General features: G+C 42.1%; 1 protein-coding gene across 2 annotated transcripts in view; it reads left to right on the forward strand.

The window, feature by feature from the left end:
* The window catches only part of WLS (Wnt ligand secretion mediator), a 117,023-nt gene that overhangs the window by 34,208 nt on the left and 64,578 nt on the right, over positions 1–18,237 (forward strand). The window contains exon 1 of one of the 2 annotated variants that reach the window (XM_048859994.2): positions 8,301–8,586. The exons of the other annotated variant lie outside the window; for it this stretch is intronic. Coding sequence (XP_048715951.1) covers positions 8,481–8,586 — 106 coding nt within the window. The 5' untranslated portion in view covers positions 8,301–8,480. Of the gene's footprint in view, positions 1–8,300; positions 8,587–18,237 lie in introns of those variants that run through there. 2 annotated transcript variants of the gene reach the window in all.

The following is an 18,237-nucleotide window of genomic DNA, read 5'->3' on the forward strand; positions in this document are numbered from 1 at the left end:
CTTATGGGGATGAATGGTTATGAAAACCAATACCCCAGTAAAAGGAAAAAAAAAGGTTCTCCCAATCCCAAAGGACAAAGCCCAAGACCCAGGTCAATATACCAGTCAGATCTTACCCACAAATCACACTCCTTTAGAATCTAAAATCCAAAGGTTTATTCATGAAAAGAAAAAAATATAGATGAGAATTAAAATTGGTTACATGGAATCAAATACATACAACAATTGCAAAGTTCTTAGTTCAGGCTTGTTTCAGGCTCAGTGGGATTACTGCTGATTTATACCAACCAAGTCTCTGGAGTACAAACATCCCAGCTTGGGTCGTTCAGTCCTTTGTTCAGAGCATCAGTTCAAGCACAGTTCCTCCAGAGGTCAGGAGCAGGATTGAAGACAAAACGGAGAGGTTTCCAGGGCCTTTTATATCCTCTGCCACGTGGAAGGACCCCTTTGTTCTTATTGTGGAAAATCACAGCAGCAAGATGGAGTTTGGAGTCACATAGGCAAGTCACATGTCCATGTATGACTCAGTTTGCAGGCGGCAGCCATTGCTCACATGCTACCTTCAATGTTCCCAGGAAGACTCCTCAGATGTGGATTGGAGTCTCCCAAGGTCCATTGTCAGTTAAGTGTTTCTTAATTGGGCACATTGAGATACAAGTACATAGCCAATATTCATAACTTCAAATACAAAAATGATACAGACAGCATAATCATAACCAGCAAATTACATCCTTTTCATAGACACCTCACTTGACCTCCTTTGTACAAGATTGCAACAACGATCTGTACAGTCACAGTTCATGTCAATAACGTCACACACCTCTTCTCCAATCTTTAGGACAAATCTCCTTTTCCCAAACCATTCTTTACAACTTGCACATGTAAATCACAGGTTTCAGAGTAGGAGCCATGTTAGTCTGTATTCGCAAAAAGAAAAGGAGTACTTGTGGCACCTCAGAGACTAACAAATTTATTTGAGCATAAGCTTTCGTGAGCTACAGCTCACTTCATCGGATGCATAAAGTGGAAAGTACAGTGAGGAGATTTTATATATACACACAGACCATGAAAAAATATACATTGTAAGGAGAGTGATCACTTAAGATGAGCTATTACCAGCAGGAGAGTGGGGTGAGGGGAGAGAAAACCTTTTGAAGTGATAATCAAGGTGGGCCATTTCCAGCACAGTTTTTTTGTTGAAGGATGCTCACTTTGAGATCAGAAATCGAGTGACCAGAGAGATTGAAGTGTTCTCCGACTGGTTTATGAATGTTATAATTCTTGACATCTGATTTGTGTCCATTTATTCTTTTACGTAGAGACTGTCCAATTTGCCCAATGTACATGGCAGAGGGGCATTGCTGGCACATGATGACATATATCACATTGGTAGATGTGCAGGTGAACGAGCCTCTGATAGTGTGGCTGATGTGATTAGGCCCTATGATGGTGTCCCCTAAATAGATATGTGGGCACAGTTGGCAACGGGCTTTGTTGCAAGGATAGGTTCCTGGGTTAGTGGTTCTGTTGTGTGGTGTGTGGTTGCTGGTGAGTATTTGCTTCAGGTTGGGGGGCTGTCTGTAAGCAAGGACTGGCCTGTCTCCCAAGATTTGTGAGAGTGATGGGTCGTCCTTCAGGATAGGTTGTAGATCCTTGATAATGTGTTGGAGAGGTTTTAGTTGGGGGCTGAAGGTGACAGCTAGTGGCATTCTGTTATTTTCTTCGTTGGGCCTGTCCTGTAGTAGGTGACTTCTGGGTACTCTTCTGGCTCTTTCAATCTGTTTCTTCACTTCAGCAGGTGGGTATTGTAGTTGTAAGAATGCTTGATAGAGATCTTGTAGGTGTTTGTCTCTGTCTGAGGGGTTGGAGCAAATGTGGTTGTATCGTAGAGCTTGGCTGTAGACAATGGATCATGTGGTGTGGTCTGGGTGAAAGCTGGAGGCATGCAGGTAGGAATAGCGGTCAGTAGGTTTCCGGTATAGGGTGGTGTTTATGTGGCCGTCACTTATTAGCACCGTAGTGTCCAGGAAGTGGATTTCTTGTGTGGACTGGTCCAGGCTGAGGTTGATGGTGGGATGGAAATTGTTGAAATCATGGTGGAATTCCTCAAGGGCTTCTTTTCCATGGGTCCCGATGATAAAGATGTCATCAATATAGCGCAAGTAGAGTAGGGGCATTAGGGGGCGAGAGCTGAGGAAGCGTTGTTCTAAGTCAGCCATAAAAATGTTGGCATACTGTGGGGCCATGCAGAACCCATAGCAGTGCTGCTGATTTCAAGGTATACATTGTCCCCAAATGTGAAATAGTTATGGGTGAGGACAAAGTCAAAGTTCAGCCACCAGGTTTGCTGTGACATTATCGGGGATACTGTTCCTGACGCTTGTAGTCCATCTTTGTGTGGAATGTTGGTGTAGAGGGCTTCTACATCCATAGTGGCCAGGATGGTAGCCTGGTAGTTTTCAGGAAGATCACCGATGGATTGTAGTTTCCTCAGGAAGTCAGTGGTGTCTCGAATATAGCTGGGAGTGCTGGTAGCGTAGGGCCTGAGGAGGGAGTCTACATAGCCAGACAATCCTGCTGTCAGGGTGCCAATGCCTGAGATGATGGGGTGCCCATGATTTCCAGGTTTATGGATCTTGGGTAGCAGATAGAATACCCCAGGTCAGGGTTCTAGGGGTGTGTCTGTGCGGATTTGTTCTTGTGCTTTTTCAGGGAGTTTCTTGAGCAAATGGTGTGGTTTCTTTTGGTAACCCTCAGTGGGATAAGAGGGTAATGGCTTGTAGAAAGTGGTGTTGGAGAGCTGCCGAGTAGCCTCTTGTTCATATTCCGACCTATTCATAATTGACCTATTCATGATGACGACAGCACCTCCTTTGTCAGCCTTTTTGATGATGATTTCAGAGTTGTTTCTGAGGCTGTGTTCTGGCATTGTGTTCTGCACGGCTGAGGTTATGGGGCAAGTGATGCTGCTTTTCCACAATTTCAGCCCGTGCATGTTGGCGGAAGCACTCTATGTAGAAGTCCAGTCTGCTGTTTCAACCTTCAGGAGGAGTAATCACTTCCTCTCCATCTTTTAACTTTTCAGCATCTATCTTATCACAGTTTGGTGCTTTACCACTCTTTAGGTGGTTTATGGTCTCAGTTACTGCCTCAGAGGCGATTACTTCTAGTGATACAGGTAAGTCTGCTATTTTGCAGATATCAGAGTGTATGGTTCTGGCTGGTTAAGCATAACCTGGAAATGTTCCAGTCAACAGGGCTCTCTGTCCTTCCTCTGAAGTTAAAATTGTACCATCTTGAGCCTTCACAATGCCACTACAAGGTTCAAGAGTTGTGATGTGATTTTTTTAGATACTAGCAAAATCTTTTTAGAATCCCCTCTCTTGTACATCTCTTCAACTTCTCTGGCTTAATTTTCCATCCATTCTCTTCTGGATGATCTTTTAACTTCCTTGTCTTTGTCCACATATTCTTGTGGCAGTATAGCTCTTACTGCCATCTTGTTCTTGTTGAATTATTTTCTTTAATTCGTTCCTCTTTTCATGTATTTAGTTGGAGCCATTCTTTCTTAGGGTTTGTCTACACTGGCAATTTATGGTGCTTCAACTTTCTCGCTCGGGGATGTGAAAAAACACCCTCCTGAGCACAGCAAGTTTCAGCGCTGTAAAGCACCAGTGTAGATCGTGCCCCAGCACTGGGAGCTACGCCCCTCTTGGAGGTGTTTTTTTAGAGTGCTGGGAGAGCTCTCTCCTAGTGCTGCGCCGTGACCACACAAAGCACATTAAAGCACCGCCAGTGTAGACTAGCCCTTAGACCTTCCATCCCCATTGTAGTCCTGTCTCCATCCACACTTACTTCTTTGAAAAACTGCTGTTGTTCTTTTGTGTCTTCCATCAGCTTCTTTTAACTCTTCAGATCTATCTATTGTTAAGCTGCAGCTTGAAATACACCTCCCCTGGTGGATCTGCTAAATGTCTAGTATCATACACATACCTTCTGCCTTGCATGATGTTGCCTTCTTTAGTTTTATTTTGATTGACTCAATAACAAGATGGTGATCATTTCTGACATCAGCATTAATATACACTCTAGAGTTCAACAGCGATCTTCTCCAGCACCTACTAACAGCAATATGGTCAAGCTGTTTGTGGGTGAAGCCATCATTTGATCTGCACGTCAGTTTATGTCTGTCTTTGGGTGAAAATAGTGTACCCCTCAGGGCAAAGATTGCACAGGTTGCAGAGTTCAACAAAGTGTTCTCCATTGTCAGTTTGTCCTGGGATGCCATGTCTGCCCATAATGCTTTCATATCCAGTATTATCATCACCGAGCTGTACATTTAGATCTCCCACAAGGAAACAATGTCATATTTACTGATCTTCCAAGGATGCTCTGCAACCTTGCATAGAAATAGTCTGTTCATTACTATTGCCTGTTGGTACATAACACTGAGTTGCACGGTTCATCACAAAGCAAGAAGTCAATATTCCTGACTCTACAGATTCCCATTCCTTCAGTGCTTTAGCAGCTTTCTTGCAAAATAATAAGGCTCTACTTTCCCAGTAGTTGTCATCCTCTCTTCCAGAATATAAAGCCATCACACCTTCAGACAATAATTTGCCTTGTTCAGTCCACCTGATTTCAATCAACCCAAGTATACTTAGGCCAAAAATTTTCATTTATCTGATAACTTGTGTCATTCTATCTGTGCTTCAAAGTGATCTAACATTCCAACTCCCAATTCTTGTCTTAACCTCAGCTGTGAAGTTACCTTGTTTCAGATGAAGAACTTGTGGCTTTGATTTTCCATCATCCAAGCATCAGCTGGATTTGCTGGTTGGCCAGTACTATCTTGTCTTACATCCAGCAGATCGTGGTTCTCCACAGTTGATGATTGTATTTGCAAATCTGGGACAGACGCGTCTTGTCTCTCTGGCTTGTTTCCATAACAGAAAGCATTTTTGCATGGACAGGTTGTTAGCCTGACACACAATCCGTACCACAGAAGGCAATCTAATGCTTAGTGAATCCAAAGTTCCTCACTACACTGTTGGCTGGTCTCCAGTGTCACTCTTCTATTTTTTTCACTTGTCCTTGCTAACATAAGACGTCTGAATAATCTGCATCAGTACCATCTTGCATATAATGAACCTGGAATTAAGGAAGTTGAGTTCTAAGTTCATTAGGTGCAATTTGCCAGTGCTCCCTTAATGAGGGAATATGTTGGTTGGAAAGCAGATTCCCTTATTAGTTAAAGAAAATAGTACAAAGGATAGGATTTAACTGAAGTTATTTAAGCCTTGATCCTGCAACTACATCTGAAAGGGAGGACACATTCTTACATGTGAATGGACGATTTCTAAATCTCTGTTAAGGAAGATAAAAGTACATGAAAAATTACCCCTGGTTAGACCGCCCAAAACAATTCTTCTCCCCACCTTGATTTCTACTTATATAAAGTTAACATGTGCCCCCACATCACCTCATACTAATTGGCCAAGAATTAATCAGCCTAAACTGGCCAGGCTCTTTGTAGTTTACTGTAATCTTTCCTCACAAGTCAGTCCCTCCAGACCCTTACTCTGGTTTATTGCCCTTCTCTGAATTCTTTCTAACTTCTTGTCTTTCTGGTTCTGAGGTGTTAATTATCTGTATTATTGAATGACCAATGGCTTCATTGTTCAGATTCACATAGATAAGATCTTTGTCCCAAAGAAAAGTGAATACACGTGTATGGGGGGTTTTTTTGCAGCCATATTGCAATGCAAACGCTTATCTAATTTTACTATCAACTCTGTTGGTATCTTGTGCTATTACTGCTTCCCAGCTACCTCCATTTCATTGACTATATATAATGTTTCAGGATATTATTCTTACAGCTTGCTGTTTGCATATTTGCCCAACTGGCTCCCATTGTGATATGCCTTGCCTATATTCCTATCTCTTCTGTTCCTTTTGTATTGTTTATGTTCTCAAAGATGTTTTCAACAGCTCCCAATCTAGTTTAATCTGTAAATGGTAATGTTCTGTTTATTAAAGATCTCAGAAGTATCAAGATGTTAAATAATCAGGGTTAACAGTGGTCCCTGTGGAATCCCATAAATAACTGAAAACCAGTAATGCCAGAAACCACTAATGAGGGCAGCGGTGAACAGAGTGAATTAATTCTAGATTGTGATATGGCAACATGTGAGCAAACGTACTGTCACAGACCAGCTAGTGATAAGCCCTCTCTGTGGCACTGGTGAGATTGCAGCTAGAATGCTACATTCAGTTTTGGGCACCTCCAAACTTTGTATGTAATTTGGAGGAAATTCAAAGGATAGCAACAAAAATAATTAAATGGTTGGAGGAATTGAAGTAAGGAAAGTACTTTGGCTAAAGTATCATTAATTGGAGGAGGAGACATAGCCTTGTAGCATCTGAAGGACCTGAACACTAAAGAGAGAGAGCCTTTATTTGATGGTGGCATAACTGGGAAGAAACTGAATATCATAGAAAACTTACTGCTGTCTTTATTTGGAGCGGCAACTGTCCTTACTGCTTGTGGACACTGAAGAACTTGTTTTGTTTAGGTGTATGATTTTTGGCATCCTGACTAAATTTCAACTTAATTCACATTATGACTCATCTAAACTCTTCCTGCTGTATCAGATGAGTAGCCTGACCCAAAATTGGGTGTATACAATTGTAATTTGAGGATTAACAGGTTCTTGTCCCAAGATCAGGCCCAGTTAGATTATTGTAAAATTAACATATAATTTGGGAACCCCAATGTGCACAGGTGGAACACTCACACTATAGGAACTTTACATATATATATAAAGATAAATGATTTATTAATAATTTAGCAAAGTTATACACACACTTAAACTCAACAAAGCAGATAGAGATAATAAAGAAGTACATACTTACACCTTGGAATGTTAACCATTATCTTTCTCATCGCTGTCACCATCCTCATCTTCCTCGTGGCCATCATTCTGGCCCCTCCCAAGGTCTACATCTCTCCCTTTGCTACCCCTGGGATATTACTTTTATAGTAGGTTACGCTGACATTACCATGTCCAATGCATGTTCAGTAGAGGTCCTTATTTGTATTTCCTCCCCTTAAGGTGTCTGTTTTCTATAGGTTAGTATATGTATGATGTTACTCTATTAGCATACATGTCAATTTGTTGTCATGGTGCCTTTGTGGTCAGACGTTCTGTCCGGAACCTTCTGGATTCTGGTATCAGCTATGTTCTGTGGGTGGCTGACGTCGGTATTCTGGACAAAATTCCCCCTCTTGCATGCTACTTCCCTATAGCTTACGAGTTACTTAAATTTATCTATTCCAAAGGTTATAGGCCTCAAGCCTCATGCCATCTGCTAAAGCCAAATTTTACAGGGTAAAAGCCTGTAGCTTCCTTGTATTACTGCTAAATATAATAAAACAGAATAACAAAGCAATGAATATAATACAGGTAAGATGGCCCACTGGGCTACAGATGGATACACAGCCATTATATGAACAAAATACCCTCCTATCTCAATGTCTGTACTTTGACCCGCTAACCTTTTACCCCCAATTGGGGATATTGCAGATTATCTATTCCTTATACCATCCGATCCTAAACCAAACTTCATGCCCCTTGGTAATCTGTACGTTATTCCCTGATAAACAGAAACTTCTATGCTTAAACTCTGTATCATTTTCTTTTTAACATCATTTTAATAAAATTAAAATTCTTAAGTCTGTTCATTTATGGTGTTAATGTTTACCCTTAAAGGAAGTCTGCATCTTGCCCCAGGGTGACTGTTTCAACAGCATATTAAGTCCTTTCAGTGATGTGTTAAAGTCCTTATCCACTGGGGCATCCTTTATTTACCATACATTGTGCTTTGAAATCCTCCTTTTGAAAGGTGCTAAAATAGAACATAATGTTATTAAAACAATGGATAATGCTAAGCACTGAAAGCACTTAGTGTTTGTTATGCATTATGAAAAAAACCCTACTAGGCTAGTACAAACCTCACCCTTAAAACTGCACTGGGGAAGGCCCTAGAGAACACTCTCAAGGGGACACTCCTGGACTGGACTAGCCCTTCTACCTCCAACTTCTGTGTTTGTGCTATTCAAAAACCAAAACAAGCAACCCTTGACTGGGCAGCTCTGGCTGTTCCCGCAGCTGAAGAAGCTGCCACTGCTGCATGAGACTGACACCAATGTCTGCTGCTGCTGAATGGATCAGGGAGGGAAAGGGGGGGAGTGGAGAGGAGGAGGTAGGTATCATGTGATTCGCTTTCCTGCTCCTTTAAAGCAGCCACATGCAGCCGAGAGCCGGCCACAATCACAGCTCTCAGCAGAGGGGGAGCCAGATCCGGGCGTGCCTGGGCAATCTGTGCTGAGTCTGTCTTCTTTCCATCCCTGCAGCACGTTCAGAGCCTTAAGTTTTGCAGCGAGAGAGAAGGGGGGGCGCGTGGAAATCTTTTAAAAAATGGCTGGGGCAATTATAGAAAACATGAGCACTAAAAAGCTGTGCATTGTTGGAGGGATCTTACTGATTTTCCAAGTCATCGCCTTTCTAGTGGGAGGTCTGATTGGTAAGTGTTCAAGGTGCAAACTTTCTCCTTCGCTCTGTCTTGTTGTTTAGCTACTTGTTACTGTATCACTGCCTTGCTTCTATGATCTAATTAGTCCTGCTATTGTAGTTAAGAAAACATAGCTCCACGGGTCTCTTTGTGCACATTTCACTCTAGTGGCTACAAGAAAAGAAGGGGCAGGGAAAAGTTTTTTTGGCCTAGTTTCAGTGTCTGCTCAAAGAACGAGGAAGGGGGAGAAAATCTTAAGCATGGCGACTGATCGTGCATGGAAGTGTTGGGTTACAAAGTTTTGTTTTGTTTTTTTTCCCCCTTACCTTCAACCCTTTTCTCTCTTTGACCCGCCTGCAGGAGGAAATCTAATCTCCTTCAATAAGCCAAAAAAAAAAAAAATCAATGAGAGCTGCTCTAGCAGAAGAAAAGAACGTTTTTGTCTCTAATATGCGGTGTTTTGTATTTGGATCACTGTTTACTTTATTCTCCAGCAATCGCATGTTTTTGGTTGTATTTCAGCCTGTGTGGGGCTTTGGGGGAGGCGTTCCTAACATAATGGGGGTGGTGGTGGTGGTGATGTGAGCTTTCAGCAGAGCTGGAGTGAGTGGGAGACTTTTGGGTGGGCATGGCAGTAAGTTCTGCTCCAGGCTTTGTGCTTTAAAGGGTTTTCCTCACCCATCCCCTTCCCCTAGCTCAGAAAGGGGGAGGAGGGAGCCTCCTCTGATCCTGCTTCAAGATGCTTGAGACTTGGGGGGGGGTGGGGGTTGTTTTTCTGCCTTTTTTTGTTGTTTGTTGTTGCTTTTGGGCTTGGAAACACTCCCTTCCCCGAATGTGTATTAGCCTGCCGGTAAGAGATGCTGTCTTGGCCAGTGCTTCCTCACATTCAAATCCCTAGAACCCGGGAGGCTGCTGTGATGGGGCTCCACAGAAGTCCCATAAACTGGATCTTTTTCTTGCTCCCTTTGTTAATGAAGTGCCTGTGACTGCAGCCTCCCAGAGCTTAGCCACTTCCCAAAATTCCCTTTCTGGTGGTAGCCAGCTGGTCCATACTTTTCAGCAGCACCAAGCTTTCCCGCACCCGTGCAAACTCTCCTAGGTAAAACTTTAGAGCCACAGAATTTTTTTTTCTTGTTGGTTGTTTTATTTTATTTTTTTTTGCCTTGAAGGGGACAAAGTTCACTTTGTTCACTGCAAAATCTTTATGGAAGTGCTGACATAACTTGTAATCCTCTTTCCCTGCCCCCCATAGTCTCATTCAGTGCCGATTGTCTAGCTTATTCTGTCTGTGATGGCTGTGATTTTGTTGGGGGGGGGGGTGCGGGGGGAGGGGGAGAATTGCTGAGGGAGATCCCAGAGTTTGGACAGTCCTGGAGACATGAATTGTGCATTGGAATAGTGCCAGAAAGCAGTTTTGTGGGTGGTTTTACTATCTCAGGTGTCAGTTCCTTGCACAGCCACTACAGCATCCAGACAAATATTATCTCTGTGTCTTGATAAATGGAGGAGGTGGTAGCAGGAGCAGCATCTCCTAGGAAAGACTTTGCCCCAAACTAGGTGAACTATAGAATCCCCTAAAATCTTTCCTCTTTTGTCCCTTTCTATTAGGTGGAAACTATCCCACAAACTAGACAAGTATTTGTCCACCACATCTCTGTGTACGGTTACTCAGCTATCTGATGTGAGTGATGGCACTGGCTAAGATTATCTAACAGACACAATTTGTTCATGAGTGGTTTGCTGTTGGATTTTTGACCAGCCATAATTAAAATCTGTACATCTTTTATTTTAGGAGTAAAGCGGGGCTATTACCATACCTGACCTTTACCACTCTGTCTGATTTGCTTTTATAGCCTGTGAACCAGTGATCTAGCTGCACCCCTAAGAGCAGATCCATTGTGTCATGGTATGCAAGAACACCTTGAGGATTCTCAAATGCAAGTGTCCTACAAATGTAACCTGCAGCACCCCGTGAGGATTTTTACAGCTTGTGTAGAAGTGAGGCATAGACCCTTACTAATCTAGGCAAGGTCAATCACACAGGATGTCTGTGGCAGATCTGGGTATTTCAGTCCTGTGTAGTCGAATCATAAAAGGGTAACGTTACAGAGAAAGGGCTAAAGATCCAGACTTGCATACCCCTTAAAAGTTCTGCTCTGGTTTAAGCATGTTATTGGGCTAGATGCCTCAATCATTCTGTGAAATTCTATGGCCTGTGTCATGCAAGAAGGTCTGACTTTTGATGCTCCTAATGGTCCTTTTTTTGTGTGTGTCTTAAAAATACATTAATCCATTAACATCCTTATTCCCAATTTTCATTTGAAAATAGGGTGACTGGACAGCAGTATTCCTCATTTTAGTTGTAGAACAGGTGTGAAAAACACAAGAATGCTCATTTAGAGCCAAAATGACTTGGATTCTACAAGTTCAGTTTTCACTTTTGTATCTACCATGCCACTTGCAAGTTGTGGACACAGCTACTTTGTTGAAAAAGAAATCCTGCTGAAATGAGATGGCAAAGTGGTGATGTTCATTGTGCAATGCCCTTTAGGATTTTTGTGTGCCACCTTTGACCTTCTCATAACTGAGGATGCAATTTGTCAGGGACTGCTCTAAAAACAAAGCTACACCAGTTAAAACTACCTCAGTGCCACATAATATCTTTAGTTAAACCAGTGAATCTTCTGTGGGGGGGAAGCCCAAGGTATTTATTGTTAGTGAGCTTTTAATCCTTTTATCAGGGAAGCTGCAAATATAAGTGAAGTTGGACCACCCCCAACAATTTCTTCCCTTTGTAGGGTTTACAACCTTTAACTCTTTACATGTATCCAAAGGGTTCTCTTTCCTCCCCATCCAGTTTAGTCATTGTCTGGATAGCTTGCTGGTGAACTCAGTTTCTAATACTCAATCAACAATTGCAAGTATAAGCAAATACTGTATGTGCAAATTTTTTTGAAAGTAAATGTGTATATGTAAACTGGGTGTGGTCCTCCAGATCTGGCATGTTGATGATGTGCTCATGGTGCAAAGTTTACACTGGGCCACCTGCACTAAAATGTTACTTCAGTATTCAGCAAGAAATCATCTGAGCTCTTCCTCCCCCAACAGTGGCCCAGTGGTCCATGGAACATCAGTGATCCACACAAACCACCTACTTAGTTCATACAATGGAAATTCTCTGAGTGGCGCTTGGGGAAAAGTGGGTCCATGGCAGGATTTTTGTTTTACAAAGTGGCCTGAGACTTAAAAAGATGAACAACGGCCATAGATTAGTCAATAAACTCTTCATGGTTTTGACAGGAATGGTAACGTCACACATCAGAACCTTGGTCTTTTACATGAAATTACTACAATACAGGTAGGGATGGGAGCTGAAGATGCAAATGGTGACTTTGGTCTGCTTTGATTAAGTCTAGCATAAAAAGAAAATCCTTGATTTATTTTTAGTCTATCCAGGTCTAGATACATATACAACTGGAGCACAGCTACAAAGCTAAAACACCTCTCACTTATCAGGAAATTAGGTCATGTTTCAGAACAATGGCTAAGTGACGTTCTATGTTAGCGGATTACTCTGATTTAGCAACTGCAACAAAACTGCATGTTGTGAACCTCTGGATCCTGGCAGTGCTGGCTGTGTATATAGTTTTGGACACTAACTGGTACCAATACCTAAAATGTAATAAGGCTGAAGACATGCTGTTTACTGATAAAAGCCCTGCTTCCTATTCACATGGAATTGTATGTCTGACTGAAGTAAGGAGTAAGCTTTGTAGTAATAGTTCATTGATCTATGTGTAGTTCACTCTCCTAAATATTGTACACATGTAATTGTAACTGAAATTGTGGGACATGAAGAGAAGACTGTCCTGTAAATCAGGAGACAGCTGTTTACACAGCAAAAGTGAAGGGTGGGCGTGCAATATGCCAGACCTCATGGCCTAGCCAGTGTTAACAAACAAGGACATTTTGTGAAGCCAGTCAACCACTAAGGTCAGCAGCAGTGATTTGAGTATGAGAAACTAGGGTTGTCAGAACTTGATTTCATTGGTGCCAGGAAGCCCTCATAATCTTTAAGGCCGGAAGGGGCCATCATGATCGGCTAGTCCGACCTCCTGCACATCACAGGCCATAGAACCTCACTCATCCACTCCTGTAATAGACTCCTAACCTCTGGCTGAGTTACTGAAATTGTGGTTTAAAGACTTCAAGTTACAGAGAATCCACCATTTACACTAGTTTAAACCTGCAAGTGATCCATGCCCCATACTGCAGAGGATGGTGAACACCTCCCCCTCCCGGGTCTAAGCCCTGCCTGCTGACACTGTGCTTACTCTGTTGGCACAGGGGGTGTTCAGGATTTGGGAGCGGTGTGGCCAGGGTGATCTGTCCCCATAACTGCCACCAAGCCATGGAAGTCTTGAGTTGCACTAATTAGCAGCTGGGGCCAAACTGGCTCTAGGCAGCTCCAGGGTCAGTATAAGCCACAACTTCCTCTTCCATCTTTTGCTCCGGTTTCTGCACAAGCATAAATCTGACCATACGCATCTTCCAAGGCGGTGAGCATTGAACTCCAGCATTGGTCTAATTGGGAATGTTCTTTCTTCACAGAAGCTTTGCTTCTCTTTCTTCCCCCCCACCCTCCTTTCAGGTATGGTGTTATCCAGCCAAATGTGGATATGCCCCCTCCCCCAGCAGCTCAAACAACCATTGGGTTTGAGTAGTTATTAAAATTGGTCTTCTGAGACTTCTGGGTCTTCTACTGAAGGGCCAATTCAGGATTGAGGAGTCTCAAAAAAAAATCAAATTAAAAAATAAAACCCAGAAAAATAACCTGTTGCTAATCTCAAGCAATCTTCACCATAGTCAATATGGAGAATTGGTGACAGTTTTTCACACACACACACCTGAGGTGGATGGGAAATTATATATGCAGTAAACTTCTTTTAAAAAAAAAAAAAACCGGAAAACTCATAATTTTTCTATTTCTTGGAGTCTGAGTGAATATTTTACAATAAATTGTATTCTATTTGTGGTCTTAGATAGAACATTAGTTGTGTCCTTAAAGAATTCCATTTGCACTGCTGGTGCTGTGGCAGCATATTATGCAGGGGGGCTTAGACCATACCTGTGCATTACAACATGATTGTGATAATCTTGTGTAGATATGTAATCTTAGACTCAGTACTCCTGCTTAACTGAGACTGGATTGCTTTATTTTAAATATTTGGAGTAGGGATAGCCTCCCATTGTCCTAGCTCCCCCGTGGCTTAGCATCTGCTGTAATTCCATATCTATATGTCAGTATGATTTGACCTGTGCTTCAGTGTTTTTTTGTTTTTGTTCCCCCTCCTCCCCCAGTCCTGTAGAAGACCATGTGAAGACCAATGTATGGCTGCAATGAAGAGCATAGGACGTGCAAGAGTTATTCAGAAGTTGTCCTAAGATCTAGGCTTCCCCATAGTTATTAATTTATTAATTCATGTGAAGACTACAAACTGTCTTGTCACTAGGATTTTTGTTAACTTGAGTTAAGAACTCTTCTTCCTTGTAGTTAAAAAGGAGGCCAAAGAGTGGGAGTATTGCTGAGGCTTGAAAGCATGCCTTACAGCCTTTGGCTTTGCAGGTAACTATTTTTATACAAGAGAAATTGAGGTTTTCATTCTAGTGTATAAAGTTGCTGGGAGGAGAGATTTCAGAGTAACAGCTGTGTTAGTCTGTATTCGCAAAAAGAAAAGGAGTACTTGTGGCACCTTAGAGACTAACCAATTTATTTGAGCATAAGCTTATGAAGTGAGCTGTAGCTCACGAAAGCTTATGCTCAAATAAATTGGTTAGTCTCTAAGGTGCTACAGGTACTTCTTTTCTTTCTGGGAGGAGAGAGACTCATTTTAAAAATACCGAGCATCACTGCTTGGTTGTACTTGGTCAAGGCTGAGCCAACTCTGAAAAGTCCATGTGCTCCAATCAAAACAATTACTTGCAGGTCTTAACCAGTTAGATAATGAGCCATTTAGATAAATGGTTGAGCAGTTATCAACAATTCCAGTTCATTATCTAAGTATCTGCTTCTGTTACTTACCCCTGAGTTTTCTAGGGTTTCGTTTTCTTTTGCTCTGATTTGATTAAATTTTTAGGACTGAACATTGCTCCTGAGAGAACACCATGCTTGTTTGCGTGGGTACATGGGAAGACCCCCCCCAAAGTAAAATGGTTGTGAATTCCAGCACAAAACATTTTTATATTCCAGATTTTCTTTTATTGTGTGACACTCCAAAACTATGGACAAGTTGTGCTGAATAGGTCCCTGCCGTACTGTGGACACGAATACTGATACTCTCTTGTGTACTGAAAGATTCCTTCAGCCTGAAATCTTGGCAGGGATTCTGGGAGCTGATGGAAAAAACAGAAGTGAAAGGTCATGTCTATTTAGTGTAGGTCTACTCAATTCTTCTTTTAAGAGCTGTTACTGTAGCTGAATGGGCAAACGTGCCAGAAGTTGACAATTCCCAGACACAAACTTCTGTCCTTCGAGGCTCGAGGAGAGGCAGTAAACTCCAGAAGATAATAATTTAGATCCTCTTGTAACTACATATCTTTCAAGATACAATTAACCTGAAAGGTCTGGGTGACAAATTCTGTGCTTCATAGTTTATGTAAAGTAAAACAACTGCACGGTTTTCCCCTCTTAATTGCATCTGGTTTTAAGTATAACAAACTTTATTTCTAAATTTTATCTGAAGATTTAGCAAGTGATGTTCTCGTGTTTGTTCTTGCTCTCTCTCTCCCCTTTCCCAGACTAAACAGGAAGTCTTTCCCTGGCAAATAGCATTTGTCCTCTTGCAGTTAAATTACAAGTCTCTCCTGTTAACTCAGGAATGCCTCTGAAGAGGGAAAGGCGTGCGCGGATGCATTCCAGTGTTTCCTTAGCACTAGTTCAGGCATGTGTAAAATACTCATACAGCCAACCACATGTCTGGGAGAATCTAAGCTGTTGATTTCAAAAGTGCATAATTAATGTCAGTATCCATGTATTGGAGGAGAGAAGCAGCAAGGAAATGTTAGGTGGGTCACCACTGCAGTTACAGATCTCCATTTTCAGGGATTTACTAGCTAGACCCAGTCAAACACTTGTTTGATTTGACCTGAAAACTGATAAATGAGAGCTTGGATGAAGATTCAACTTGCTTTGTAATTGGAAATTTTAATTCTAGTATTTTTAAGTTGGGTGCATGTTTGTCCACCTATAGAACTCAAATTGCTTGTTGTTGTCTGTAAAATGACGACAATCTGGTGTACTTAAATGCAGTGTCTGAACACACACTGCTTAAATTTCATTGTGAATCCACATTCCAATTAATGAAATGCTTCCTGCACAGGTGATTCTTTTCCAGGTGCTTTAAAAGCTAAACCCTGTTTCCACAGATGTGAAAAGTTTCATATTTTGGTTTTGTTAATTTAGTTTATATGAGAGGAGCACAGTAAGAATTCAGTACCTTGTGAAACCATGGAAATGGAGCAGTGAGGTACATGCCTGCTCCCTCTTCAATGCACCACCAGATGTAAGTACACCCAGGCTCTTCTTGTGCTGCCACTCTACCATATTGCTTGCTCTGGGGTTTGGGACTGGCAGCAATATCCTTTCCCAAAGATCTTGGCCCTTCTGTATTTCCTGTGAAAGGCCCTCTGAAACGCCTTCTGTCAGAAACCGTACAAAAGGCTCCTATGCCACTGGTCTATATCCTTTGTTTGGTTTGCAAACACATTGGGAGTAGTTGCTGTTACTGATCTGTGAGCAGTAACTTAGGATACCCCAAAAAACCTCTAAACACTTACTTCTCTGAAGGAGAACATGCTGTGCAGAATGGCTGATTGTCTAGACAACTTCTCCCTCTTACCATCTATGGCTGCAGTTGTACATCTGAGTTCTTGCATAACTGCATCTAGTCCCCACGTGGCAATATTCCAGGGCAATGATAGTGTGGAGCTGTTTTCCCTCTGCTCATGCCACTCTTTTTCTTCTTCTTCTTCTTCTTCTTTTCTTTCTTTCCTGTTTGCATGGACTCCCTTCCACACCAGTAACAGGAGTGTACGCCCCTAATTTATTCCCCCCCACCCCTGATCACTTTTTACAAATTTTTGAATGATATATTCTTGTTACTTTTCTTGGGACAGTGCATATCTGGTCCTGTTTGGAACTGAACCATACCAATCAGTCATATAATGTATAAAGCCAACAATAAGTGCATTCTCTACATCCAATGGACAGTGTCTTAATGATGAACCTATCATAGGTTGTGATGGTTCTGAGAGAGAATCTTGTAAGCAGATCTCGTGTTGCAGTTACATCAGTCTCCCAGCATGGACCATCTATCTTACTATATTGATGTTCAACTAGTAGAGTCATTAGGGCACGGATCAATCTTGTATCTTGGGTACTGGCAAGAGATGAAGAAATATCTAGCAGAAAGCCCCAACTCAGGTTTACAATGGAAACAAAAAGAAAAGGAGGACTTGTGGCACCTTAGTCTAACAAATTTATTTGAGCATAAGCTTTCGTGAGCTACAGCTGACTTCATCGGATGCATTTAGTGGAAAATACAGCGGGGAGATTTATGTACATAGAGAACATAAAACAATGGGTGTTACAGTGTGTTATACACACTGTAACGAGAGTGATCACTTAAGGTGAGCTATTACCAGCAGGAGAGCCAAGGGTGGGGGAACCTTTTGTAGTGATAATCAAGGTGGGCCATTTCCAGCAGTTGACAAGAACATCTGAGGAACAGTGGGGGGGAAATAAACCTGGGGAAATAGTTTTACTTTGTGTAATGACCCATCCACTGCCAGTCTTTATTCAAGCCTAAGTTAATTGTATCCAGTTTGCAAATTAATTCCAATTCAGCACTCTCTTGTTGAAGTCTGTTTTTTTTTAAGTTTTTGTTGTTGAATTGCCACTTTTAGGTTTGTAATCGAGTGACCAAAGAGATTGAAGTGTTCTCCAACTGGTTTTTGAATGTTCTAATTCGTGATGTCTGATTTGTGTCCATTGATTCTTTTACATAGAGACTGTCTAGTTTGGCCAATGTACATGGCAGAGGGGCATTGCTGGCACATGATGACATATATCACATTGGTAGCTGTGCAGGTGAATGAGCCTCTGATAGTGTGGCTGATGTGATTAGGCCCTATGATGGTGTCCCCTGAATAGATATGTGGGCACAGTTGGCAACGGGCTTTGTTGCAAGGATAGGTTCCTGGGTCAGCGGTTCTGTTGTGTGGTTGCTGGTGAGTATTTGCTTCAGGTTGGGGGGCTGTCTGTAGGCAAGGACTGGCCTGTCTCCCAAGATTTGTGAGTGATGGGTCATCCTTCAGGATAGGTTGTAGATCCTTGATAATGTGTTGGAGAGGTTTTAGTTGGGGGCTGAAGGTGACAGCTAGTGGCGTTCTGTTATTTTCTTTGTTGGGCCTGTCCTGTAGTAGGTAACTTCTGGGTACTCTTCTGGCTCTGTCAATCTGTTTCTTCACTTCAGCAGGTGGATATTGTAGTTGTAAGAATGCTTGATAGAGATCTTGTAGGTGTTTGTCTCTGTCTGAGGGGTTGGAGCAAATGCAGTTGTATCGTAGAGCTTGGCTGTAAACAATGGATCGTGTGGTGTTTCC

Source organism: Caretta caretta, chromosome 8 (assembly GCF_965140235.1).
Source record: "Caretta caretta isolate rCarCar2 chromosome 8, rCarCar1.hap1, whole genome shotgun sequence".
Classification (NCBI taxonomy): domain Eukaryota; kingdom Metazoa; phylum Chordata; order Testudines; family Cheloniidae; genus Caretta; species Caretta caretta.